This window comes from Lycium ferocissimum, chromosome 3 (genome assembly GCF_029784015.1).
Source record: "Lycium ferocissimum isolate CSIRO_LF1 chromosome 3, AGI_CSIRO_Lferr_CH_V1, whole genome shotgun sequence".
NCBI classification, from domain to species: domain Eukaryota; kingdom Viridiplantae; phylum Streptophyta; class Magnoliopsida; order Solanales; family Solanaceae; genus Lycium; species Lycium ferocissimum.
The window spans coordinates 24350774-24378073 of record NC_081344.1 but is presented as its reverse complement, the minus strand read 5'-3'; the positions used below and the strand labels follow the sequence as shown (position 1 = coordinate 24378073).

The window sequence follows — 27300 nt, the reverse complement described above, 5'->3', positions numbered from 1 at the left end:
GTGCGTAGACATTCTTGGAATTAAAAAAAGGGTGAAGGTGCAAATATATTCATCAATTTTGCGATTTAAACTCATTTAGCTTATCTTTAACTAAAAAATACTCCACTTAATTTTTTAAAAAAAGTGGGGCATATATACCCAGGTTAAATGATTTCTTTTTATTGGCAAGATATATACACAAATGATGCAAATATATTCAACATACACAAATCGAATTGCAGAAAACCAGCTTCCCCAATTCACGTGCCTCCATCAGCAAATATATTTTTTTCACTGAAGAAATTAAAAAGAAATCATTTAGCCTGTTTTTTAATTTAAAAAATGCAACTGTATTCAGATGAAATATATGTGTGAGAATCAAAGAAGAAATGCTTTTGATAATTGTCATTTGCAAGGCCCCTCTTAGCCCCCAAAAAAAAACAAACAAACAAACAAACAAACATTTGCAAGTTCCCATAATGAGTAAATTAAGCTCATGCCACCAACCTAATGAAGCTGTGGCCTATCATCTCTGACTAGAAAACGTGTTCACGTCACTCTCGATGTGTGTTATCCTACTATATATTGTTCAGCAACAGCTGCGCCGAGTTAAACAAGTTAACTCCGAATATAGTACTAATTTAACATTTTATGAATATGCTGTTAAATCAACGTTTTGTTTGTAAGGTTTTTTTCTGGCACTTGTCAGTGGTTACTGTCTTTTTGAGAAAGTGGTAATTGGTTACTACAGATGCGTTTGTGGTTAAATGTTTTCATGACTCAGAAAGATAATTCTACTTAACACGTAAAGGCATGGCCCGATGTTAAATAAAAAAAAAGAATTGGATGAAATCTCAAACAGACAAAAAATTATCAAGTAGCTCTGCCGGTCTGTTTTTTGATGGATAGAGTTACCAATAAAGGCTAGAGTCACCCGTGGTCAAAAATACAAAATTGATTATGTTTTTCTTGTTACCCATAACTCTACGGGCTAAGCTTATAAGCTGGTCAAACTGGCTTATAAGCACTTTTTAGTACCTAATCTACGTGTTTGGTAAACACCTAAGTGCTTATATATAAGGCAAGTGCTTATACGTCAAGTCAGCCAAAAGCGAAAAACTGGTCATTCCCAACTTATGATTTTTAGCTTATAAGTACTTTTGGTCAGATTAAATATTTTACTATTTTACCTTAATATTTTTTCTAGTTCTCGGAGTATCTTTCCTAAAATAAAAATTCTAACTTCCTCTTCACTCCGTATTGTCGCTTCTCCTTTCATTTAGATGAATACTTTGAAATTTATAATTTTTGCAAACAAATCAAGGATTTTAGTTATTCTAAGAAAAGAACAACTTAACAAAACTTTTTCACCAAACACGTCAATTGCTTATCAACGGTTTCACCCCTTCTATCCAAATACGTAATTGCTAATCTATAAAATCAATTTCAACACTTAAAAATACTTTCAAGCACACACTTCTATCCAAATACGTAATTGCTTATCTATAAAATCAATTTCAACACTTAAAAATACTTTCAAGCACTTAAAACTTAGCAGTTACTTAAAGTCATCTAATCCATATTAACGGCCTCTAATCTACAATTAGATTTCAAATCCGATGTTAAATCGATACCCAATTGCCAATTTTCACTCTCTTAAACCTAGGCTAAAACCCCTCAATTGCTACTTCTAAAATCCATAAACTCAGCGTTAAATTCAATATATAATCTTAATAATTAATCTAAACGAATTTAAAATTACTTACCCAAATTTTAGTGATGAATTTCCCCCTTTGAATTGCATTATCCCGAGCTTCCAAGACCCAAAATGATGAAATAACTCAAAATTCCGAATATGTCAAATTTACACTGCCAACTGCTCCATCATCGCAACCGCAATAAAGATCCTCGCGTTCAGGAAGAGCAACCAAGCAAGGTTCCTGCGCAATCGCGACCACCCTCACGCGAACACGATGAACAAGTTATAAGCTATCTTAGTACTCCTCATGTTTCAATTTATGTGAATCTATTTCCTTTTTAGTCCGTGTCAAAATAAATAATCTCTTTCCTAATTTGAAAACAAATTCACTTTATGAAATGATTTACAGCCACAGAAATATTCAAGACTTATTTTGAACCACAAGTTTTAAAAGTCTTCACTCTTTTTTAAATGCCGTGCCTAATCAAATGGGTTCACATAATTGAAACGGAGGGAGTATATGATTTTTCTTTTTTAGGTTTTTCTTTCGGTGTTTAACATCCGCATTGAAGTCCGCCTATTTCGGATTCGCGCGGGCTCATTCGGAGGAAGTGCTCTGTACTAAGGATTTTTAGTATATGATATAAAAAAGAAAGGATATATAACTTAGAATATTATGAGAGTACCTAGCATCTAATTGAAAGTGACACCGAGATAATATCTTAGGATTTCAACTATAATGTCGTAATCTTTCGTTGGCTCTTAGATGTCAAAGTCTCTATGAGTTGGATCTTAAGCTTTTCCATCAATATTTATGACCATCAACTTTATCTATTGCAAGAACAATTAAGCTGAAGTTTTAATTAATAAAATTTTCTAAAATATATATATCTTTTTCTTTTGTTGAAACAAATTCAGGATTTATTCTAAGTGCCAAATGGGTTTGGATTGCCACACAATGTATTTACAAAAAAGAGATCAGATTCACCTCAAAAGTTAAATTTTCATTTAAAACAGCTTAAACATGGCTCTGATTAATAATAAAACTAAAAGAATGAAAAATACAAAGAATTAATAAAGTGAATGGATTGAACCAAGAAAAGGTCCGTCCGTCTAAGCCAAGGTGAGGATTGGGATGTTCATCGTAAAATTGACTCTATAGTTAAAGTCTGAGGTCTGACAATGAAATTATGAGAACAAGTTACATGCACGTAGGGGTGCAAAATGGTTTTTATTTTCCTTGGGCGACTTTCTTGTCTTACGAAAAGAATTTCATTTCATTTTCCTGGAAATTTTGGAAAAGGGCCATCCAATCCGATCCATTATATATGGGTTGGATGACTGACTCTTTAAAAGTGGATCAAATATAAAACATGGATATCAATACTCATTTGTACTCTTGTTATTTTTTTCTTACTTTTTGAGAGTCTAAGCTTTTAATTATTTTTTATTTATTTATTTTTTAAAATTTTCTAGGAGTCTAACCTATTTTTGACTTTTAGCTTGTGTTCTCACCTGATTATTCCTGAAGCCATGGATAATGTGGATGTGTTAACCCATTTTTTGTTCGTACGTGTTAAATATGATGGTTGAATATTTCATCAGTTTTTGTTTAAACCGTTTTCAAGCCGCCCCTATCCAATCCGATCCGCCCCTTCGCCACTCCTACATGCACACATCGCCGTTTAAGAGGGTTTCTACTTTCTACTCCGTCCGTTCACTTTTACTTATCCACTATTCCTAAAATAGATTTTCATTTTTACTTGTCATTTTTCACATATCAAGATAAGACAATTTTTTTTCCTGTTTTACAAATAGTATTAGTTACTCACTTCAAATCATTTTTCAAATCCATAAAAATATGAATCAATTAATATAGGTACATTGATAAATTATGTACTCTATTTATAATTTCTGAAACAGCATGGAAAGTCTAAAGTGGACAAGCAAAAGTGAAAGGGATTGGGCTCCTCTCCATTTCTCTTCTCTCCATTTTTCCCAAGTTCTAGCTTGGATTAGAGACACATGGCATAGGTTAAAATTAATGGCTAAGATTTAATTTACTAAAATAAGGCCCTAACCATGGTTTAGATAATTAATAGCTTGTCCATAAATATATTAAAAGTTTTTTCTCTCTCTTCCTACTTTTTTTCCAGACGATACTAGTACTGGAACTTTTTAATGTTTAGTATTCTTGAATTTAATAAAATATCATAAAAATAAAAAAATAAAAACTATTATAGTAATACCTATATAAACTAATAGTTGTCTTTATTTTTGTCTGCGATATTTCATAAGTAAATACTTTCTCAGTTTCGTTTAGTATTTTAAAAGTAATAGTTTTTCTCATTTTTTCATTAGACTTAGACCTTAATCCAAAAAATTTCAAACTACCAAAGAGAGGAAGAGAACGCAAAAAAGAAAAAAGGAATAATACAAAGAAACTAATAAAATAAAAATACAAATAAATCCGTGTGTTAGATTTTTCTATGTGTATTATTCTTGAATTAATTTAATTATTCTCGTCTGCAATATGTTTACAGAAGGATAGGAAATGAGACAGATTAGTATCCTCCAGAAAAAATGTAGGAAGAGAGAGAAAAACTTTTAATATATTTATGGACAAGTTATTAATTATCTAAATCATGGTTGGGGTCTTACTTTAGTAAATTAAATCTTAGCCATTAATTTTAACCAGTGACATGTGTCCTTAATCCAAGCTAAAACTTGGGGAAAATGGAGAGAAGAGAAATGGAGAGGAGCCCAATCCAAGTGAAAGGAGGGAGTAGCACGCAGCTTTAATTAATTTATAGAGTTGATGAAATGCAAGTCTGGCAGAAGAAATTAAAGGGTGTGAACATTTAATAACCACAGTAATACTGACAGGAATTGATAAACATAAAAATGAGTTTTCATCCCAAAAAGGTACAAAAACCCAAAAAAGCTACTCCATATGGATATACATGTGAATCCCTACTGACAATATAATGTAACTACAAAATCTTCTAAAAGGATAACAGAAACCACATACAAATACATGCAACTTGTTTGTTGAAGCATTGCCATCTATTCCTTTGCTGTCACCTTAAATTGCGGGAAAAATATATGGACAAACTTTCCCTCCTGTCTGGCTCCTTTTCATTACTAATTACAATATATTGCGTATACAAAATATTGCCTAAACTATGTTGGCCTATTATTGTAACTCAACTTTTGAGTTTGAACTTTTTTCTCTTTTTCTTATTTCACGTGTCGTACTTATGTGGCAATATGGCCAACATGAACATATCCGCTGAAGTTCTGTTAGAAATGAAGGACATTTATGATACGTTTGATAACAACGAAAACATTTCTGAATCAAACTTTTGTTGGGGTATGAATGACTAGTGCATACAATATTACTAGTATTTACAATCTTATATACTATGAAGCCGTGTCAGATAACTATTCACTCAGGGGCGGATTTATAGAGCAATTTAAGGAATCGTGATTCGTGAGCCCATGGTTTCTCTATCAAAATTAGATATTCTATGTATGTATTTTCTATAATTGATCTAATATTATTTAATGGCACTCATATTCCAAAGAGACTCAATGGAGCATTTAGTTGAATGCCTAGTTATTTATCTAAAGGAGCAAGGATCAGTTTCCAGTTTATACTTCTTTTTTCTCCATTTTTAGTGGTGCACTCATATCATAGAAATCCCAAAATCCGGCTATAAATTTTCACTCCTAAAAAGTTAGAACAACAACTACACCTCAATTCAAAAAAATTGTTGGAATCGATTATATGAATCCTTATTGACTATGCTCCCATGCATTTCATCTCAAACCACAAAAAATAGAAAAAAGAAAAAAAATCTCATGTGCACAGTGACATGAAGAAGCGTGCATTGAATCTATATAAACTCCTCCTATTCCCTTTTCTCTTCATATCTTCTCTTTCTTATTCTATCTTTACTTCAATCAAACCAGGAGACAGAAGGGAAACATAACACATTCACACTTAGCTTCTGTTATCTTTCCAAGAATTTACTCAAGTAAACAGGTCTCCGTTTACGCCGCCTACCAATGACACTTATTTTTATCATTCTATTTTTCAGTCACCTAATAGGAATTTCACAAGGGCAGCTCAAAGTTGGTTTCTATATCAAGAAATGCCCTAATGTTGAATCCATTGTTAGTCGTGTTGTCAATGAAGCTGCTGCCTCCATCCAAAATACAGCTCCTGTCTTGCTTAGACTTCATTTCCATGACTGCTTTGTTCAGGTCCAATTAATTAACTAATGCACTACATGCGTTATCCTTAGAGTTAATGATCAAAAGCACACCTGCACTATCACTTTTTGGCGAGTTTGGGTGTGAAACTGCGAAAAAGTGATAATCCAGATGTAATTTTGACCATTTTAATCTTTTATCCTTATTTAATCTTTTTAGTGATCATTAATTATTATTCTTGTTAATATATCATGATCAGGGGTGTGATGGATCAATTCTTATAGACAACGGAGATAGTGCTGAAAGGCATGCATTTGGTCATCAGGGTGTTGGAGGATTTGACGTAATAGAGAAAGCAAAAGCAGAGCTTGAAGCTGTTTGTCCTGGAGTTGTTTCTTGTGCAGACATAGTTGCTCTCGCTGCTAGGGATGCTATACTCTTGGTACTGTTTTCTTCATTAATTATTTCAATAAAGTACTACTTTTTCGCTTCGTTGTTATTGTTCAATTATGGATAAAAAAGGGCCCGGTCAATTTATGGACGGTTTTAATGTTGCAACAACAATAACATACCTAGTGAAATCACACAAAATGGGATCTGACACGGTTTTTATGTTACTATTTAACTTATATGTATTGATTTTGTAAAATTTTCTTAAGACTATCAACGTATTTCAACATGTTACAGCATGATACCTGGCCCTATTTTTCAAGTTCTAATCACAATTATTACGAATGATTATCTATAACTATCTTTTAGGAGATATGAATAATATAAAAGTTCTTTTACATGAGTTTAGTTAATATAATTTTATATATGCGCTGATAGTATAAGAAATATTTGTATAATCAGGTCATTTGAAAGATAATACCTGAAAAATTATTTTGTTAAGCATTAATTGATAATCTATAGTAATAAATAGCAACTAACATATATGCAGTATTGCTATACTAATAGTATAAAAATTCTTTGTGTTGTCAGACGTCAATATATACTTTAATGTATAGAAGTTAAAACTGATATTCTACCATGCTGAATAATATGGCACAGGCAAATGGCCCTTTCTATAACGTGGAAACAGGAAGAAGAGATGGTGTTGTTTCAAATGTATCTTTAGCTCGTAACATGCCGGAGGTTGATGATTCCATTCAGCAACTCAAAGATAAGTTCAGGGAGAAAGGCCTCTCTGAAAAAGACCTTGTGGTCCTCAGTGGTACGTATATTCGTATTAAGTGAATTTTTTAATACAAGTACAGACTTTGAGCCAAAACTAGACGAAGCTCTAGCTCCGCCTCTGAGTTTGTGGGTTCCTTATAAGGGAGTTAAGCTATATAAAATGACTGTCTATAAATAGTGTAACTTGTAATAGCAAATAATTTAATTAGTACTCTCTTCGTTTCAATTTTATGGGTAAAAAAAGAATGACATATTTATATCTGAAAATAATTCACTTTAAACTTCCATTTGACCTGTATTGAGAAGTTATTATGCCAACACAATTGTTATAGTGTTTAATAAAGACACATGTTTCAAAGGTCTATATGATTTTAAACTCCGTACCAATTATATCACATAAATTAGAATGAAAGGAATGCCATATTTATGAGAGTATAATTAATGTATATTATAGAAACTTATCTATTGCACCGGGCTGCCCTTTTATAGAAACTTATATATAACTACCTTAAAAGTAACCTAATTATATAAAAATATATTATATTGTCATTGAAAGGATGTAAAATGGTTATAACGTAACTGGCTAACAGCTAATTCAAGGTGCGACCTTGGTTCTTTATTTATTTATTTATAAAAAACATTAAATACATCACACAAGTCATGTTTTGTCCCTTAGCTAATGAAGTCAATATAATCAAAGAAAGTTTTATGACTTTATCCTTGATTCACTTCCATTTCTAGCAGCTTAGCTTGTTCTTTGCTTATTATGGTCAAGACTCAAGAGAGAAACGTTTTCATGTACAACTTGTTTTGCTTGTGGTAATTAACTAACTTCCTCTATCAAGTAGATTTAAAATAATTCATGTTTAACAAATCAATCTTGCAAGTATGAAGAGGAACTATATATAATTAAACGTCACGTGGTTACTTAATTGATGGACCCCCAAAAAGTTAATAGCAAAAATTAATTGGTGAAAAGATGCATAACAACTTTGTCTAGGTCTCTAGGATGCCATGTACATTATTGTGATAATCTATAACTAAAAATAGAATGGCATATTCTCATTTCTTTTCAAAGCTGTCCGAATATATAACACTATATTGCTCCAACTGTTTGTAGTTATCATTAAAGTAGTAGTGTTTCATAAGATTACTTATGTTGTTTTATATAACTAGTGAAAAAGCATCAAAAATTTTCATTGAGAGAAAATTATACTAATTTGCTTTAGTAAAATGACTAATGCTTATATGATGAATTGCAGCTGCACATACAATTGGTACCACTGCATGTTTCTTCATGACCAATAGACTCTACAAATTCTCCCCCAACGGAGGTTCCGATCCATCGATAAACCCTAATTTTCTTCCCGAGTTGAAGGCCACTTGCCCGGAAAACGGAGCCAATACCGTCAGGTTATCGATGGATAGAGGCAGCGGCGAAACATTCGACAGTCAAATTTTGCAAAATATTAGGAGTGGCTCTGCTGTGTTACGATCTGATGCAACTTTATATAACGATGAGACAACAAGGAGAGTTGTAGATTCTTACTTTGGGATACTTAGCCCATTATTGGGGCCATCATTTGAGGCTGATTTTGCCAATGCAATGGTGAAAATGGGCAGAATTGGTGTACTTACTGGCTCTCAAGGAACTATTAGACGTGTTTGTGCAGCTTTTAATTAATTATTACTAGTTGATACAGTTGTAATTAATTACAAAAGCAGATAGTACTATCAGCAGATATTGTTTTACCACCAGTGTTTACTAGTATAGCGCAAAAGTTGTACAATAATACAGAATATTCCCTCTATCTCAATTTATTTGATACACTTTCCTTATTAATCTGTCCCAAAGAGAATGATACATTTTTTTATTTGGCAACAATTTAATCTTAAACTTTACCTTTCACGCTTAACGAGATGATCTATAAACACACAAATATCTTTGACTTATTTTATACCATAAGATTCAAAAATCTTCCTTTACTTCTTAAACTTTGTCCCCAGTAAAACTATATCACATAAATTGAGACGGAGGGAGTATCTTATATCAAAATCCAAGTCCTTAAAGAGAATTACTAAGTTCATAGCCTCTCAAGTAAACTTTATTCAGGACTCTTAAGTTGTACAACAAAAATATAACGGAAATTACAACAAAGTAGGTGTAAAGGAAAAGAAAAAAAAAATACAGAAGTTACTCATAAACACAAAAAGATATAGATTCACTGCTAGAAGTGGTTGTTGCGACTAAAATAATAGATCAACAACAAAATATATAAAAGCTAAAATTGCTAATCTGGAATGTGACTTGTATACGGTAAAAATCGGATTAATGCTAGACCGGTGAGACCGGGGATCAAGGGAAGGAAGAAACAAGCACGAGCGCTCAGACTTTCTTTCGGACCGGGGGTATTGCATCAGAAGTGGTTGATCAGAAGAAGTCGGAGGAAAATCGTAAGGTCCGATTTATCCGGGGCAAACTCCTCATCACAGCTAGTCCGATTTCTCCATGGCCGAGTTGATCGTGGCCATTAGCCCGGTTTCTCCATGGCCGAGTTAATCGTGGCCGTTAGTCCGGTTTCTCCATGACCGAGTTGATCGTGGCCGTTAGTCCGGTTGATCAGTTATTCAATTGCCACGTGTCAAGACCGTTCTGCCACATAATGCTGCCAATCGTACGGGTGTCAGACCGTACGACCCAACCTTATCCTTTTAGGGCTTTCTTTATTCTAAAAGGGTTTTATGTTGTATGAAAGGCCCATAGGGCAAAACTATAAATAGGGGGTATTTCCCTACTTTTAGGGGTTAGATTTTTTCGGCATCTAGAACATTGTAATAGAAATTATATTCTCTCTCTCTCTCTCTCTCTCTCTCTCTCTAATTTTGGTCCGGATTTGCAGTGTTTTTTGGCTTAATTCATCCATCCAATACGATATAGTACCATAATATGCATATATATTTAGCTTGAATCTATAATATCAACATATTTGTCCAAGTTATTAACACATATATTTATATATATATAAGTCACTGTACACGAATCCACATATATATTCCCTCAAAAATCAAAATAGATTAAAGTTTGTCCACATATCCTATTCCTCACTTACAAATTCAACTTATTACCTAATTTCGGGGTAAACAGATTGGTGCCCACCGTGGGGCTAGGATAATAGTTGTCTTTGATCTTGGTTTCTCTCTCTTACCCATTAAGATTGAAAAAACCTTTGTTCGTCTCTGTGAAAACGGACCAAATGGCAAGCAGTGGACAATCTAGTCACGTCAACAACAACGAGATTGTCACAAAAAATGAGAACAGTAGGCAATGGGGATTACCAGCAGATCCCATTGACCCAAACCCCGTTGATTCGAGGGAGGGCCTCAATCGGCAAAACACCGTGAACCAGGAGAATGCCGCCCCGTCGGCCACCGATCCCTTAAATACTCACAATTCAATTACTTTGACCCGGTCACAAGGACGGAAAGTGTCTGATACCTCGGATGATATTAACTTACGTTTAATTTTTGAAATGTTGCAGGAACAAAGGGCAGCTATTGCCGAACAAGGAGTCGCAATAGCCAGTTGCAAAGCAAAAACGATGAAACGACCCCGGAGAGAACGAAATGTGTTCTCGAACCCAGAAGGGACGAAACACGGATGGTCGAGAGTAATGGGTCCGGAGCTGGTTCATCCACCGAAGTTTTGAGAATGCTCGAAACATTGGTGAAGCGGGTAGACTCAACGGAGAAGAGGGTGGAAATATATAACTCTCGGGTGGACCAGATCCCGGGGGCTCCGCCCATTCTGAAAGGACCGGATTTGAAGAGGTACATTCAGAGGCCTTTTCCTCCGAGTGCGGCTCCGAAATTGATCCCGAAGAGATTTAAAATGTCGGATATCCAGAAATATGACGGCACAATGGATCCTCAGGAACACGTGACTTCATACACCTATGCCATAAAAGGTAATGATGTTGAAGAGGATGAAATTGAATCCGTATTGTTGAAAAAGTTCGGGAAACTCACAAAGGAACCGACCTCGGGTACGACCATCCGCTCCGAGCATTCAATCACTTCTTTCAAAATGCTCGCGGATGCGTTCATAAAAGCTCATGCCGGTGCCAAAAAGGTGCAGGCCCGTAAGACAGATATTTTTCGGATAGCCCAAAGGGATGATGAGTTATTACGTGAATTTGTCAACCAGTTCGAAAGGGAATGGATGGAGCTCCCTCCGGTTCCGGAGGAATGGGCTGCGCAAGCTTTTACTAAAGGACTCAATCCTCGGAGCTCGATGGCTTCGTTCAAACTAAAGAAAAACTTGCTCGAATACGAGGCTGTGACCTGGGCGGATATCCACAACAGATTCGAATCAAAGATTCGCGTAGAGGATGACCAACTCGAACTTCCCCCGGGGCCCGTAAATATAAACAAAAGCTCTGAGAGATCGAGGAAAAATCACGATCCGGAGTCAAGACCATCGAGGGAAAGATATCGGCCATACTCTCATTCGAAGCCAAGCGAAACCAGTCGGAAAAATCGAGGATTGGTCCCGGCCAATTCTCCAGTCGAGGAGACAAATGAACCGAACGGCCATCGAACAGTCGAGGTCTATCATTTAGAAGTGATGCTGGGAGCTCGGCTGCCAATAGAGACCCGCCAAGGATATCGGAATACAACTTCAGTGCCAATACCTCGGATCTCGTCTCGGCCATAGGTCGTATCGCAGAAGCAAGATGGCCGAGACCATTGATATCAGATCCCGATCAGCGGGACCCGAACATGATATGTGAATACCATGGAACTCATGGGCACAGAACTGAAGATTGTTGCCAATTAAGAGAGGAGGTGGCCCGTTTACTTAAAATGGTCACCTTCGTGAATTCCTGAGTGAGCGGGCTAAAGGCTACTACAAGGAAAAAGAGTCAAACAGACGGGTTGAACCAGTAGAACCTCAGCATATAATCAACATGATAGTTGGGTGTACTGATGCTCCTAGAGGGCCGGTGATGAAATGGACAAAAGTTTCCATTGTTCGTGAGAAGCACAGCCGGGATTACGTACCCGAGGTTCCATTTCTTTCAACAACGAGGATGCAGAAGGCATCATTCAACCGCACAATGATGCGTTGGTAATTTCTATTTTTATTTTTAAATCGCAAGTTAAACGCATTTTGATTGACCCAGGTAGCTCGGCCAACATCATCCGATGGAGAGTGGTTGATCACCACGTCGTCAATCGATCGTACCGGAGTGCTCGACGGGTTCAATATGGCGAGTGAAACCACGAAGGGGGAGATTTCTTTGCCGGTCAACATTGACGGCACTATTCAACAAACGGTGTTCTATGTAATCGAAGGAGATATGAAGTATAATGCATTGCTGGGTAGACCATGGATACATAGCATGAGGGTCGTGCCATCGATATTATATCGAAATTTCTTCTGAAATTCCGGACCTCGGAGGATAAAAACTGTCGAGGTGAACAGCCCATTGCGGGGAGATGTTCGCGGTCGAGGAAGCGTCACCCCTTCCCAAAAAACCAGATAAAAAAGAAGATGAGTCAACCGGGGGCAAGGACTTTCAATAACAACTAAAGTACACGGGTTCGACAATGGAGCAGATGGGGTAGGACCTGGGGAATGAAGAGGATGATTTCGGTGTACCCAGATCATTCATCTTGCTGGATGACTCGAATGCAACCAAGTCTACAGTAGAGGAGTTGGAGCAAGTCACCTTGTTTGATTATCTACCAGATAGAAAGGTATACCTGGGCACGGGGTTAACCTCAGAGCTCAGGAACAAGTTAATTAAATTTCTTCAAGCTAATGCCGATTGTTTCGCATGGTCCCATATAGATATGACAGGTGTGCCACCAGAAGTAACAACTCACAAACTCAGCCTCGATGGGAGATTTCCCCCGATGAAGCAAAAGTGGAGGCCTATGGCAGAACTAAAGCACGCCTTCGTGAAGGATGAGGTAACGAAGCTTTTGAAAATAGGCTCTATTCGGGAGGTAAAATATCCGGATTGGCTGGCTAACGTAGTGGTGGTGCCGAAAAAAGGTAATAAATTTCGAATATGCGTTGATTATAAGGATCTAAACAAAGCATGCCCGAAGGATTCATTTTCGATGCCTCACATCGATAGAATGATCGATGCGACGACCGGGCATGAGATGTTAAGTTTTCTCGATGCTTACTCCGGGTATAACCAAATCCGGATGCACCCGGAGGATCAAGAGAAAACGTCCTTTATTACCCGGTACGGGACTTGCTACCTAATATCATGCCCTTCGGATTAAAAAATGCCGGTGCAACTTACCAACGCCTAGTTAACGGGATGTTCGAAGAACAGATAGGAAAAACAATGGAAGTTTATATTGATGACATGGTTGTCAAGTCCCTGGAAACAGAAGGCCATTTAAAACATTTGCAGGAAGCCTTCGATATGCTCCGAAAATACAACATGAAGCTTAACCCAGAGAAATGTGCTTTCGGTGTCGTAGGAACAAAATTCTTGGTTTTCGTAGTGTCCAATGAGGGATCGAAATTAACCGGGACAAGATCAAAGCAATAGAGGATATTGAGGTGGTAAATAACGTCAAGTGGAGTGCGAGAGGCTCACCGGAAGGATAAACGAGTCGAGTCGCCTCATACGAGATCCTCGGACAAGATTCATCATTTTTTCTCCTTACTAAGGAAGAAGAATGACTTCTTTGGACCCCGGAGTGCCAAAGAGCTTACAAGAATCGAAAAGGTACTTATCCAGCCCGCCTCTACTGCACACACCGAAAGCGGACGAGCAGCTTTTTCTCTACCTTGCCGTATCCGAGGTAGCGGTAAGTGGTGTTTTGGTCCGAGAAGAATCAGTACGTGCGCCCTCATATATTATGTGAGTAGAACCTTAGGGGATACGTGAGACCGTAATCCCACCTAGAAAAGTTGGTATTGATATTGGTAAGTGCTTCTAGAAAGCTCAAGCCCTATTTTCAATGCCATCCGATATGTGTAGTGACTACTTACCCTCTAAAGAACATCATGCATAAACCAGAATTATCGGGTAGACTAACTAAATGGGCTGTAGAGATTAGCGGATATGATATTGAATACAAGCCTCGGACGGCCATCAAGTCCCAGATCTTAGCCGACTTTGTGGTAGACTTCATCCCGGCTATGGTCCCCGAGGTTGAGAAAGAACTTCTGCTAACCTTGGGAAAAACTTCGGGTATTTGGTCGCTACACACGGACGGGGCCTCGAACCTTAAAGGTTCCGGGCTAGGAATCATCCTTAGAACCCCTGCCGAGGATGCGGTTCGACAATCCATTAGAACTGTTAAATTGACTAACAATGAAGCCGAGTATGAGGCTATGATTGCAGGTTTGGAATTAGCTTGGAGTATGGGGGCCGAAATAATTGAAGCAAAATGCGACTCTTTCTTGGTCGTTAACCAGGTGAATGGCGTCTTCGAGGTTAAAGATGAACGGATGTAAAGGTATTTGGAAAAAATCCAAGTGATACTACACCGATTTAAAGAATGGACCATGCAGCATGTACCCGGGGAGCAGAACAGCGAGGCCGATGCATTTGCCAATCTGGGATCTTCAGTCGAAGGGGAAGAAATCAACCCAGGGACTTGTGGTGCACTTGATAAATTCGGCGATAGAGAACGGGCATGCTGAAATAAACATAATGGGTTTAACTTGGGATTGGTGTAGCAAATATATCGACTACTTGCAAGATGGAAAGCTCCCGAGTGACCCAAAAGAATCACGGTCACTAAGGACAAAAGCAGCGCGGTTCTGCTTGGTAGACGGTCAGTTGTATCGACGGTCTTTCTTCGGACCTCTGGCCAAGTGTTTGGGTCCCGGAGAAACTGAGTATGTGATGAGAGAAGTACACGAGGGGACCTGCGGCAATCACTCCGGTGCTGAAGCCTTAGTCCGAAAAATTATCAGAGCCGGTTACTACTGGAACCGGATGGAGAAAGATTCGAAGAATTTTGTCCGAAAATGTGACGGGTGTCAAAGACATGCCCTGATGATTCATCAGCCCGGGGAATTGCTGCACTCGGTGATATCACCTTGGCCCTTCATGAAGTGGGGAATGGACATTGTTGGTCCGTTGCCATGGGCACCAGGTAAGGCCCGTTTTATTTTGTTTATGACTGACTATTTCTCCAAATGGGTTGAAGCGCAGGCCTTCGAAAAGATTAGAGAAAAGGAAGTTATTGACTTCATATGGGACCACATTATTTGTCGTTTCGGCATCCCGGCCGAGATAACTTGTGATAACGGTCCTTAGTTCGTTAGCGGCAAAGTCAATGATTTCCTCGAAGGGTTGAAGATCAAAAAAATCGTGTCAACTCCGTATCACCCGTGTGCGAACGGACAGGCGGAATCCACGAATAAAACAAGAATTCAAAATCTGAGGAAAAGACTTGAAATATCAAAGCATCCTTTGGAGGGAAGTACTACTGGAGGTATTGTGGGCTTATAGAACCACATCAAAATCAAGCATGGGAGAAATACCCCTTCTCGTTGGTCTACGGGGCCGAAGCCCTCATTCCGTAGATTGTTGCGAACCGAGTCTCCGATTCAGGTACACACACCGAGGGGTCAAGCGAGGAGGCCATGGCCTTAAAACTCGATCTCACGGATGAACTTCGCGAAAACGCGTTGGTCCGTATTGCAGCCCAGAAGCAGAGAGTGGAAAGGTACTATAACCGGATGGCCAATTTTCCACATTTCCAAGTTGGGACTTGGTGCTTCGGAAAGTTACTTTGAACACCAAGAATCCTAACGATGGAAAACTGGGTCCAAACTGGGAAGGGCCGTACAAAATAACCGAGGTAACGGGCAAAGGGTCGTATCAGCTGGAATCCATGGTCGGGCAACGATTGCGCAATAACTGGAATGTGGCTCATTTGAAGAGATACTACTGCTAAGGTATGGACACTTGTGTTTATTTATTAACCTTTTTTTTGCGGGAAGTCGAGTCTATTGGGACAAAGTTAGGTGCTAAGTCTGAAAACACGTGTTGCACTCTTTTCCTTAGTACGGTTTTTTCCCAAAATGGGTTTTCCGACAAGGTTTTTAATGAGGCAACAAGTACAATGTGTTACTAGATAAAGACGAGGACAAATGCTCAGGAACTCAAGCCCACACCCTACGAGTAGGGACTTGATAGTGCTTACCCGATCTTGCAGCTCGGATAAGCACTAGGGGACTACTATACCCACATTGAGGTTTACCCTGGTTAGTTGAAAACAGAGGAGCTCAACAAAGCAGAACGCTGTTGGGTCCTCGAAAATCGGACCTTCTGTATTAGGTTTCGATGTAAGGACCAAACGATTAGAATGAATCGTGTCCACTTAGTATTTGCTACGGCAAAACCAAAACCGGACCTTCTGTATTAGGTTTTGATGTAAGGACCAAACGATCAGAACGAATTGTGTCCACTTAGTATTTGCTACGGCAAAAACAGAAGGAAACGGGCAAAGTCCTCATATCATGTACGTACAAATACTTACAAAGATTATTGAAAATTCAGATTATTGCATTTCGGATATGTCTTCTTGTGATTACCGCCGAATTTTGGCATCGCTTTATTCATATACCCTACTCCGGGCACTACAGTCGAAATTCGACAAAGGCAACAAGGTCACATTGAACCGAGATAAAAAAATTTAACACCCTCGAATGGGGACTGCTACATCATAAATTGGTAAGGCAGGGATTCAGGTGTCCGAACCTAATCTATGATAAGTGAATAGCCGAAAGATATCGGCCCTAAAAATGCCTAACATGATTCGGAGACGTTTGAATTCACAAAGTATAAATAAGTCCCACAGGCAAAACCACTCGATCAAATTCCCGGACAAAACGTACCGGATGAAGAGAATAGCCAATATACAGGCATAGTCCGAAAAAATGACTCCGAAGTCTATGCTTGTCCTTATAACGGACCGACAATTCGGGCAAAAGTCATAACAAGCATTCAAACAAAAGAATAAAGAGTCAACAAGAAAAATGCACATTTCATATATGTAGGTTTTTTACACCTGAAATTCCTACAAAGTTGAAAAACAAAATCCAAAAAGGCAAAAAACAAAATAAAGGCTAAATACAGGCCCTGGTCTATCCGGTATGGCTGGATCCAGAATGTTCGGACACTGTCCACTCGGAGTCTTCGGAGTCAGCATCGAGGGCTCTTTTAGCTTCTTCCTCGGTCTTTTTAGCCTCGAGTATCAGGGCCGAGAGATCGACAAAGCCACGCTCGGCTTGCTCAAGGGTGGACCTCCGAGACTTCGACCGTTCATACTCCACCGCAATCGTGGAATGAGCCTCGGCAGCCTCCACACTCCTCAGGGCTTCTGCCAAATCGGCCTCAGCTTGGGCCAGCTTGGCCATTAATTCATCCCTCTCTTCATCGAGGATTCTTTGGAATTGAGTGGCCGACTCGAGCTCGGCTTTTAGAAGATCATTAGCCTTAGCTGTCTCCTCGAGTTCGATTTTCAGCTCGTCGCATATTCGGGCCCTGTCCTCGACTTTTCGCTCGAACACACTCATTCTCTCCTTATACTTAGCACTCTTGGATTCAAGTAGCCGATGCCTCTCGGCCATGTTTACGGCATCAGACTTGACCGAGTCAAGCTCCCCCCGGAGTTGAGAGATAGTGGTTTCGAGCTCACTAAGCCTTGAAGAAAAACGAGCATCGTCTTAGCTAAGGCTGACCTTCTCCGCTTTGAGAAGCCGGTTCTTCTCGACCATCCCAGCCAGCTCATCCTTTAACCAAAGATTTTCGACCTTCGGTGCTTCGAGCTCGGGTTGAAGATTGGTAAGGGCAACAGCTCGGTTCAATTCATCCTCCTTCACTTGCAAAAGGTACTGGAACTTCTCCATTTCCCGACCCTGGGCATCCAGCTGGCCTCTAAGGTCGTCAACCTCTTGCTGAGCACGGATGAAGGCTTCATTGACGAGCACCACACTCTGTAAAAGAAACGAGAAGGTCCTAGTCCTCGGCAGTCGAGTCAAGCCCGGATCTCCTAGTCCTTTGTAGGGGAATCTCCTCAGAAGAGGCATCACCTGAAATGTCAACGAATTCAATTGACCTTAGAGGTGCCGGGTAAAGAGTTTCTTCCCCACCTGAGAGCAGAGTCAGAGCGTAAGGTCTTTCCCCGGCTGAAGGAAGTGGCGGAACGGTGGCTTCTTCCTCTAGAACAGACTCGATGGAGGGGGCCACACTGACCCTTCGGATAATTAAATCGGGCTCTTCTTCATCTCTTAAAGCCCGAACTATGCTCCTTGCCTTTTTCCTCGGTTTCTGCCCTTTGTCCGAGGGCTTTCTCCGCCTTTTATTGGCAGCAGCGATAATACGGGATGACCCCGCTGAATCAAATTCGGGTACCGGCACAGCTTGCTCGGTTGTTGTCTCCGGTCTGGGCTCCACCGAGCCCTTGGGTAAACCTAAATACCGAAGAGGTTATAGAAAGGAAAAGAAAAGGCAGAAGATACATTATATCCCAATTGAAATATAGTATTACCGTGATTTTGGACAACCCATCGGCCATGCGACAGGATTCCCCATGTCAGTTCTTCATGGGTGTGTTGGCCGAGGAGTGCTCCAACCCACTCGTTCATGTTCGGGGCGGCCGGAGGTATCCATGCCACGGCTGATAAAAAGAGACGGGGAGAAAGTGTAAATACAAGGGTTTGACGAAACATTCAAGAACAATTATTGAAGGGAAAACTGAGAAACTTACGGTTATCGTTCTACTCCTCCGGGAAGGGCATATATTCAGCCGGAATAATGCCCGGGGTCCTCACCCGGACAAAGCACTCTAACCAACCCCGGTCTCTGTCTTCATCCATCTTCGAAAAGATCGGGTTCCGGCCTCGCTTGGCGAGCTTTATCACACCCCCTCGGAATCGCCTGGGGGAATATAAGGGGATTAAATGAGTCATCGTGAATTCCTTTTTTGCATCATTGGCCAACAGCGAGAGCGAGCCACGGTCTGATTATCGGACCAATTTGGGCCGGGGTTACGTTATATGTCCGACACATTTCCAATATAACCGGATCAATTGGGGGGTCGAGCTTGAGCGTAAAGGGATAGGTGTAAGCGTATAAGAAGCCTTCCCTATGGTCGGTGATAGATTCGTCAGGCCCAGGGGCGAACACTTGCACCGGACGGTTATCCCATCCACAATCAGCCCGGACCTGATCAAGTTTATCTTCGGTGATAGACGAGGGATATCGCCTTACATCGTACCCTCTGTCCGCAACCAAGGAAGGCTTCTCGGCTTCAAATTCTTTGTTGTAGTTGGGTTTGGATGGTACTATGTCTGTGTGGGCTCGGCCGACGTTTTTTCCCTTGGGTTAAGAAACCGGCTCGGCTTCTTGAGAAGAAACCGAAGGAACATCCTGGGAGGTGGTTTCGGTGTTGGCAGACATTCTGAAGAAATGGAAAAGGAGATTGTAAATTTGATAAGGGAGAAGTTCCAAGTTAAGAAAAGAGTGAAGCAGCAATTGAAAGAAAAATTCAAAATGGCAAAGTGAGAGAAGAAACAAAGCAGCACTTTCAATCAAAAAGCAGCAGATGAAAGGTTGACAAAGTTGGTTCTTACAATCAATGTAAGCAACAAGTTGGGGGACGAGAATGGTTGAAACCAGCAGAAAATACGAGATGAAAATGATCAGAAGAGAAGTGAAGAAGTAAATGGTGAAATGAAGGGGTGCGCGGCCTTATATAGGCATGGGAAACCAGCGGTTACAGATCCCAGCCAACCCGGGGATGCCACGTGTCCCACAATTAATGAGACGTGACTTGAAACGACGTGCGTTACGGCGGTTGCCAGAGTTGGCCATTCGGGATGAGACACGTGGCTAATGGCAGAGGAATGTGACGCAACTGTTCCCGCCAAAATGAAAAGATAAGAACGAGCTTATGGAACCACCGGTTTCGTGACTCATCGACTTCCCGTTACACCAGCAAAACTTTGGTCCGGAAAGTGTGGGGACTATCTGTATACGGTAAAAGTTAGATTAATGCTAGACCGGTGAGACCGGGGATCAAGAAAAGGAAGAAACAAGCACGAGCGCTCAGACTTTCTTTCGGACCGGGGGTATTGCATCAGAAGTGGTTGATCAGAAGAAGTCGGAGGAAAATCGTAAGGTCCGATTTATCCGGGGCAAACTCCTCATCACAGCCAGTCCGATTTCTCCATGGCCGAGTTGATCGTGGCCGTTAGCCCGGTTTCTCCATGGCCGAGTTGATCGTGGCCGTTAGTCCGGTTTCTCCATGACCGAGTTGATCGTGGCCGTTAGTCCGGTTGATCAGTTATTCAATTGCCACGTGTCAAGACCGTTCTGCCACATAATGTTGCCAATCGTACGGGTGTCAGACCGTACGGCCCAACCTTATCCTTTTAGGGCTTTCTTTATTCTAAAAGGGCTTTATTTTGTATGAAAGGCCCATAGGGCAAAACTATAAATAGGGGGCATTTCCCTACTTTTAGGGGTTAGCTTTTTTCAGATCTAGAACATTGTAATAGAAATTATATTGAAGCTCTCTCTCTCTCTCTCTCTCTCTCTAATTTTGGTCCGGATTTGCAGTGTTCTTTGGCTTAATTCATCTATCCAATACGATATAGTACCATAACATACATATATATATTTAGCTTGAATCTATAATATCAACATATTTGTCCAAGTTATTAACCCATATATTTATATATATAAGTCACTGTACAAGAATCCACATATATATTCCCTCAAAAATCAATATAGATTAAAGTTTGTCCACATATCCTATACTTCACTTACAAATTCAGCTTATTACCTAATTTCGGGGTAAACATGACTTGATAAACGTGATCGGTTATGGATTTGTACATCTACCATTTTAAGTAGGGATGAAAGGTGCTCTTGGCTCGAAATCATTGGTTTTCCTTTCACCAAAACTCTTTTTTTTTTTTTTTGGGTTAACAAAGTAATTGCTGATATTATTTGTTTTATTTGTTCAACTCTAGCACAAGTATTTATAAAATAGATTAAACGGAAAAGGTCCAAAAATACCCCTGATGTATAGGAAATGGCTCACAAATACCCTTCATCCATCTATTGGTCTAAAAATACCCTTAACTTATTTTTTTGGTTCAAGAATACCCCTCAAACTAACACTTTAAACTTGATGGGTTATTTTCAATTTTAAAAGGCCACATGGCTTATTATGATAGACCACATATATTATTTAAATTAAGAAGGAAACACCCACTTTTAAACCCAATTGATTTTGTCAGACCTTAACATGATTGATCATGATATTGTGGCCATTCCCAAAAGTGTAGAGAAACAAACAATTTAGTAATTCCCAGTGGCACAAGTTTATGCTAAGGTGTCTCCACTTCCAATAAATTGCAATTCCTCTAGCATCTTTAAGGGTCACTGATGCTAGAATTAACAGGGTAAGTAGGCAGAAGGAACTAGCTGGTTAAGTGCCATTCTCAACTAGTTCTTTTTTCTCTGATTCTTAATGAGTTAGGAACAATGTGTTGTGTAGCACTTTATGCTTCAGAACTAATGAATTTTATACTAGATGCATGGCTCCTGTTATTTGTTATTCTTATTTCTTAGCGTATTATTGTTCAATTTAATGGTCATTGCCCTAATTTGATATTAGTGGTTTCATGATGTTCTTCTGCAGATAAATTAATTCGTGTGATGCATATAATGTGGGTTTAGATTAAAAAAAGGGGTTATGATTAAACGGGTCAGCAGGTGTAGATTTAAAAGGAGTGAGTTAACTTTTTAAACTAAATAATATATGCGGCTTATCATAATAAGTCACGTGACTTTTTTAAAATTGAAAAAAGCCATCAAGTTTAGGGTGTTAGTTCAAGGGGTATTCTTGAACAAAAAATAAAATAAGTTAAGGGTATTTTAAGACCAATAGGTGGATGAAGGGTATTTGTAAGCCATTTCTCCTACGTAGATGGTATTTTTGGCCCTTTTCCGTAGATTAAATTTGTACTAGGATTTAGGTACTAATATTAAAATTTGAAGTTTCGTCAGGATGATTAAAGTTGAACTTGATTAAGAATTCGAGAGTTTTGGATTTGTCTTGGGAATTTCAGAGAGAAACAGTCAAGAAACTTTTTATCAATAAAGTAGTCAAAGTTCTGTGAGTAAAATTGTAACGCGTGTGACCACCCTGCCTTGTTTTCTAGCCACAGGCCCACAAATATCACGTTAAATGAAATGAAATAACGAGAAACTTATTTTCTGCACTCTCTGCCTTCATCTTCCTGGAATCGACAGGTCGAAAAGTCCCCTTTTAATTAATCAAAATTTCCCTTTTTATAACAAGGTGATAAAACGTCCATCTCCATAAATCAGAATATGGTCTATACATAAGCCCAACTCATGTTTCTTCAACTGGACTCATTTTGCTATAACCTCCCAGACGGCTAAATAATTTTTCATCCTCCTAACCGTAATAGTTTGTAGCCTTTGGGCAATGTATACTCAATGTATACAAGTATATAATAAGTGGAACCACCAAAGGATGTGGTGCAGCTGATGAGGCTAGTCCTCCCTTGATCAGAGGTCCCGAGTTCGAGCTTTGGGTATGGTAAAATTCTTGGTAGGGAGCGCTTCCCTCCTAATGTGGTCCTACGCGGAACGAATCTGGATATAGTCGGGCTTCAATGCGGTTACTGGACACCGGGTGCGAAACTAAAAAAATATAATATGTGGACACATCAATTAGACACATATTATACAATAATTGTATATTGTTATACAGTGAATGCTGAGTAAAACTTTAAGGTTATTTTTCATTGTTTTGCATGAATTACCCTTCTTTTGGGGTGCTCTTTAATTTTGCCCTACCCGAGGTTCTAGGTTCGAACCCAACTCAGTAAAAAAAAGAACGAATTTCGCAAGGCAGAGGTTTGGATTCGCAAAGCAGAATTTTGGCCAAAACTCTACCTTAAGGTAGGTTTGAAACTTTGCCTTGCGAATTTTTTAAATTTTTTTTGACAAAGCGGGAGTTTGAACCTGAAACCAAGGGATTTTTAGCGAAAGACAAAAATTAAAGACCATCAATTGAGGGACAAAAATTAAAGACCACCCCCAGCTAAGGCCAATCCTGCAAATTGCCCGTTATTTTTGGGAATTTGGCACAGTGTGCCAAGTGTTAGACTAATTTGGCATATATTAGCCAATCTTTAATAAGTTGGCATAAAAAGGCCAATATATATGTTTTGGGTCAAATATTTTAGCACAACATGACCCATAACCTTTTGAGAAAAAATAGCTCCCACCTTCTCATTCTCTCTCTACTTTGTTCTCTTTATAAGTTGGTTTCTCCATTTCTTTTGTCCAATTTATTTTTTTAGTTTCTCATTCTCTCTCCAAAATTTCTTCCACCACTTTCTTCTCCTAAAACCACCACTTTCTTCTCTTAAAATCATTCAATTAGAACTCCCATTACAATTAGAACTTCCACTACAAGAATCTTGTTTTAAAAAAAATATAGATTTAGTGGAGTTCAAAATAGGTATACGCCTTCGAATCAAAATTTGGAGCTTGTTATTAATTTATACTACAAATATGGGGAAGAAAAGTCTTTCAAAGAACTTTAGGAAAAATCATGCTTCTGATTTTGATTTTGAAAAGAGAAAAAAAAATTACTTTGCTGGAATTTTGCAAACCCCTTAAGGAGGTTTGACCCTAAAGTCTATTTTTGAGTAAAAGTTTGTCTTAAGGCATAAATGTATACATCACTAAATGTATACCTCAAATGAAGAACTCTTTCACACTTGATGTATACTTTTATCAATAAATGTATACATTTTGGGTTAAAAGATTTAGTATCCATGTTAAACGCATATATCAAATATTATATGCGGTCGGCCTAATGTATACATAAACTGTTTATACCAACTAAATTTATACATCAACTAAATGTATTCATCAAATGAAAGACTCTTTCACAGTTGATGTATACTTTTCAATAAATGTTTACATTTTGGGTTAAAAGATTTAGTATCCACATTAAATGTATATATCAAATATTATGATGTTAAAAACAACTTTTATAAATATGATTTTTTTTTTAATGATGCTGCAAAAACATGAAATAAGGGAAACAAAATAATTGCTCCCTAATTTTTAGGGATATCTAACATGAAATAAGGGAATAATTAGAGTATTTTAACTAATACTTCAAATAAAAAGGAACAACATGAATAACTAGATCCCCAATTTTATGGATATGCAGTAACCAAATTAAAAAAAAAAAAAAATTGAATCCTTAGTGTTAAGAATACAATAACGTGAAATAGGGAAAGAGAAAGATATTCTCCCTATTTTTGGTCAAACAAAATATGCGGATGAAACATTTGGCTACATAGTGCCAATTTTTCTGGGCTTAAGTTTTGCTAAACACCTTTGGGTTAAAAGCATGCCAATACTATGTAAGACTTGCACCTAAATGTCAATTTTCCTTTATTTTTTTGTTGTGGACTTTATTTAGGCTGCTTGTAAATTTATTTTAGCCCAATACGATAGGCCATTTGAGATCCACAAAAAATGAAACTAGTATTCATATGTTCTCAAGAAATACATATGAGCAAATAAAAGGTCACCTCCTAAATTCAGTTTTAAAAATATCTACATAAGAATTATCAATTTGTAACTGAATGAATTTGAGGATACAAGTACAAGTTGATATGATGAGCCAAGTGATGGGTTAAGTCCATGGATTTGTTTTTTATATGAAATTATTGGTATTTAAGAACAGAGAAGAAACATCAGAGATAGAAGAGAAGAATGAGAGAAAAAAGTATAGATGAGAAGAGAAGTTTAGGGAGAAAATTAGCAGATTGTATTATCATTTATCATGGTGCAATACAAGTATCCGATTGAGCTTTTAAACTACCAGTTATGCTTAAGTGAATACTCGAGGCGGATTCCTCAGATTTCGAGGCAGATTGTGTGTTTCAGATGTTGCAGGTTATGTCAACAGATTATGGGAGAGGCTCACTATTCTCGCTCTTCTATTCATCCAGGGACAACAAAGATGTATCATGATATTAGGGGAGTTTACTGGTGGGACGGAATGAAGAAAGATATAGCCGAGTTTATAACTCAGTGCCCTAATTGTCAGCAAGTTAAGGCTGAGCACCAGAAGCCCGGGGGGTTGCTACAGAGTATAGAGATTCCGACTTGGAAATAGGAGGTAATCACTATGGATTTCATTACAGGCTTGCCCCGTTCTCAGCGTAAGTTTGATTCGATATGGGTGATTGTTGATAGGCTTACAAAGTCAGCACATTTCCTACCTGTCAGGCTACTTATTCCGCCGAGGATTATGCGAAGTTACATATTAAGGAGATAGTGCAACTCCATGGTGTTCCAGTATCTATTATTTCAGATAGGGGTGCGTAGTTTACAGCTAACTTCTGGAGATCTTTTCAAAAAGGACTGGGGACACAGGTGAGTCTTAGCAAAGCATTCCATCCCAGACAGACGGACAGGGTGAGCGTATGATTCAGAAGCTTGAGGATATGTTACGGGAATGTGTGATAGACTTCGGAGGTAGCTGGGATGATCATTTGCCGCTTATAGAGTTTGCGTATAATAATAGTTACCACTTCAGCATTCAGATGGCTCCGTATGAAGCCTTATATAAACGAAAATGCAGATCACTTATCGGATGGTTCAAGGTTGGGAATCTAAGCTAATAGGACCAGATTTGATCTAGCAGGTAGTTGATAAGGTTAAGCTTGTTCAGGAAAGGTTATTGGCTGCTCAAAGTCGCCAGAAGTCTTATGCAGATAATCGATGATGGGATTTGGAGTTTCAGATAGATGAATGGGTATTCCTAAAGGTATCGCCAATGACGGGTGTTATGAGATTTGGTAAGAAGGGAAAGCTTGGCCCTCGATACATTGGGCCTTATAGGATTGTGTGCCGAGTAGGCCAAGTGGCTTATGAGTTAGCTCCACCTTCAGACTTGGAGTTAGTACATCCAGTTTTCCATGTATCCATGCTCCGCAAGTGCATCGGAGATCATTCCAGGATTGTGTCCATAGATGATGTCCAGGATACGGAGCAGTTGTCATATAAGGAAGTCCCTGTTTCTATCTTAGATCGTCAGGTTCGTAGGTGGCGAACCAAAGATATTGTTTTTGTAAAAGTACTTTGGAGAAATAAGAATGTAGAAGAGATGACTTGGGAAACCGAGAAAGATATGAAGTCTAGATATCCTCATTTGTTTCAGGCTCCAGAGCAGATGCAGACTACAATACTATTGTCTTCAGGTATGTATTATTTATCAGCTATTCTTGTTGGTCGTGTGGGACCATTGTTGTTATCGATTGTTGTGGCCCTGTACAGCATTGTATAGTTTAGTTTACTGTGTGGCAGGCTGGTAGTGGTACAGTTACATAAGAGACTCTATCGAAGTTTCTATAAGATTCCTAAGTGTTTAACATTCGAGGTCGAATGTTTCTAAAGGGGGGAGGATGTTACACCTCGTAGTTTATACGTTGAGATTCGTCGTATGTTAGTTTCCCTAGTCTTGGACACTGGGGCTGTCTCCGAGGTTATGCGAGGTTGTACACGCCTATCTTATGTTTATGAGGGTTTAATTTCATGTTTGGTAAGTTATGAAAGGATTAGAGAATAAGTGAATCGAAGAGAATACGTTTCGACAAAGTTTCGTTATGGAATTATTTTATACAGACCGTATTGTTAGGATACATACCGTATATTAAAATACTGATTGTATTTAAGGATGTATAATTTAACAAAGAAGGTTGATTTTGAGGTTGAGAAATACGGACCATATATACGGTCTGTATTCCTGAGGCGGTGAATTTTGCTGTTTGTATATAATACGACCCCTCCTCATTTTTAAGTCATTTTAACTCAACCCTAAGTTCATATAAGCTCTAGAAACCCTCTCCCGTCATATTCAATCACTCCTCAAGTAAAATCAAAGATCAAAGTGAGAATCAAATGCTAAAAGTTTTCAAAGTATTGTTGAAGCTTGTTTCCCTTCTTGTAGAAGCTTTGGAGGATACTTCAAGGTGAAGTAATCTTGGAATTGAAGTATTCTTAAGCTCTTGAGGTAAGATTTCATATTATTTCCATGTTTATGAGACGGTGATGCTACGGTTTGAGAGAAAGAAATTGGAGGAAAGTTTCAAACACGAACTT

The 27300-nt window shown here is 38.8% G+C and overlaps 1 protein-coding gene across 1 annotated transcript; it reads left to right on the top strand.

Annotated features, from left to right (window-relative positions):
• The first annotated feature begins 5431 nt into the window (after window positions 1–5431).
• Window positions 5432–8915, top strand: LOC132050080 (peroxidase 43-like). The gene is made up of 4 exons (XM_059441131.1): window positions 5432–5947; window positions 6156–6338; window positions 6947–7109; window positions 8335–8915. Exons 1-4 carry the CDS (start codon window positions 5750–5752, stop codon window positions 8754–8756), a joined length of 966 nt encoding a protein of 321 aa, XP_059297114.1. The 5' UTR covers window positions 5432–5749; the 3' UTR covers window positions 8757–8915.
• Window positions 8916–27300: the final 18385 nt, after the last annotated feature.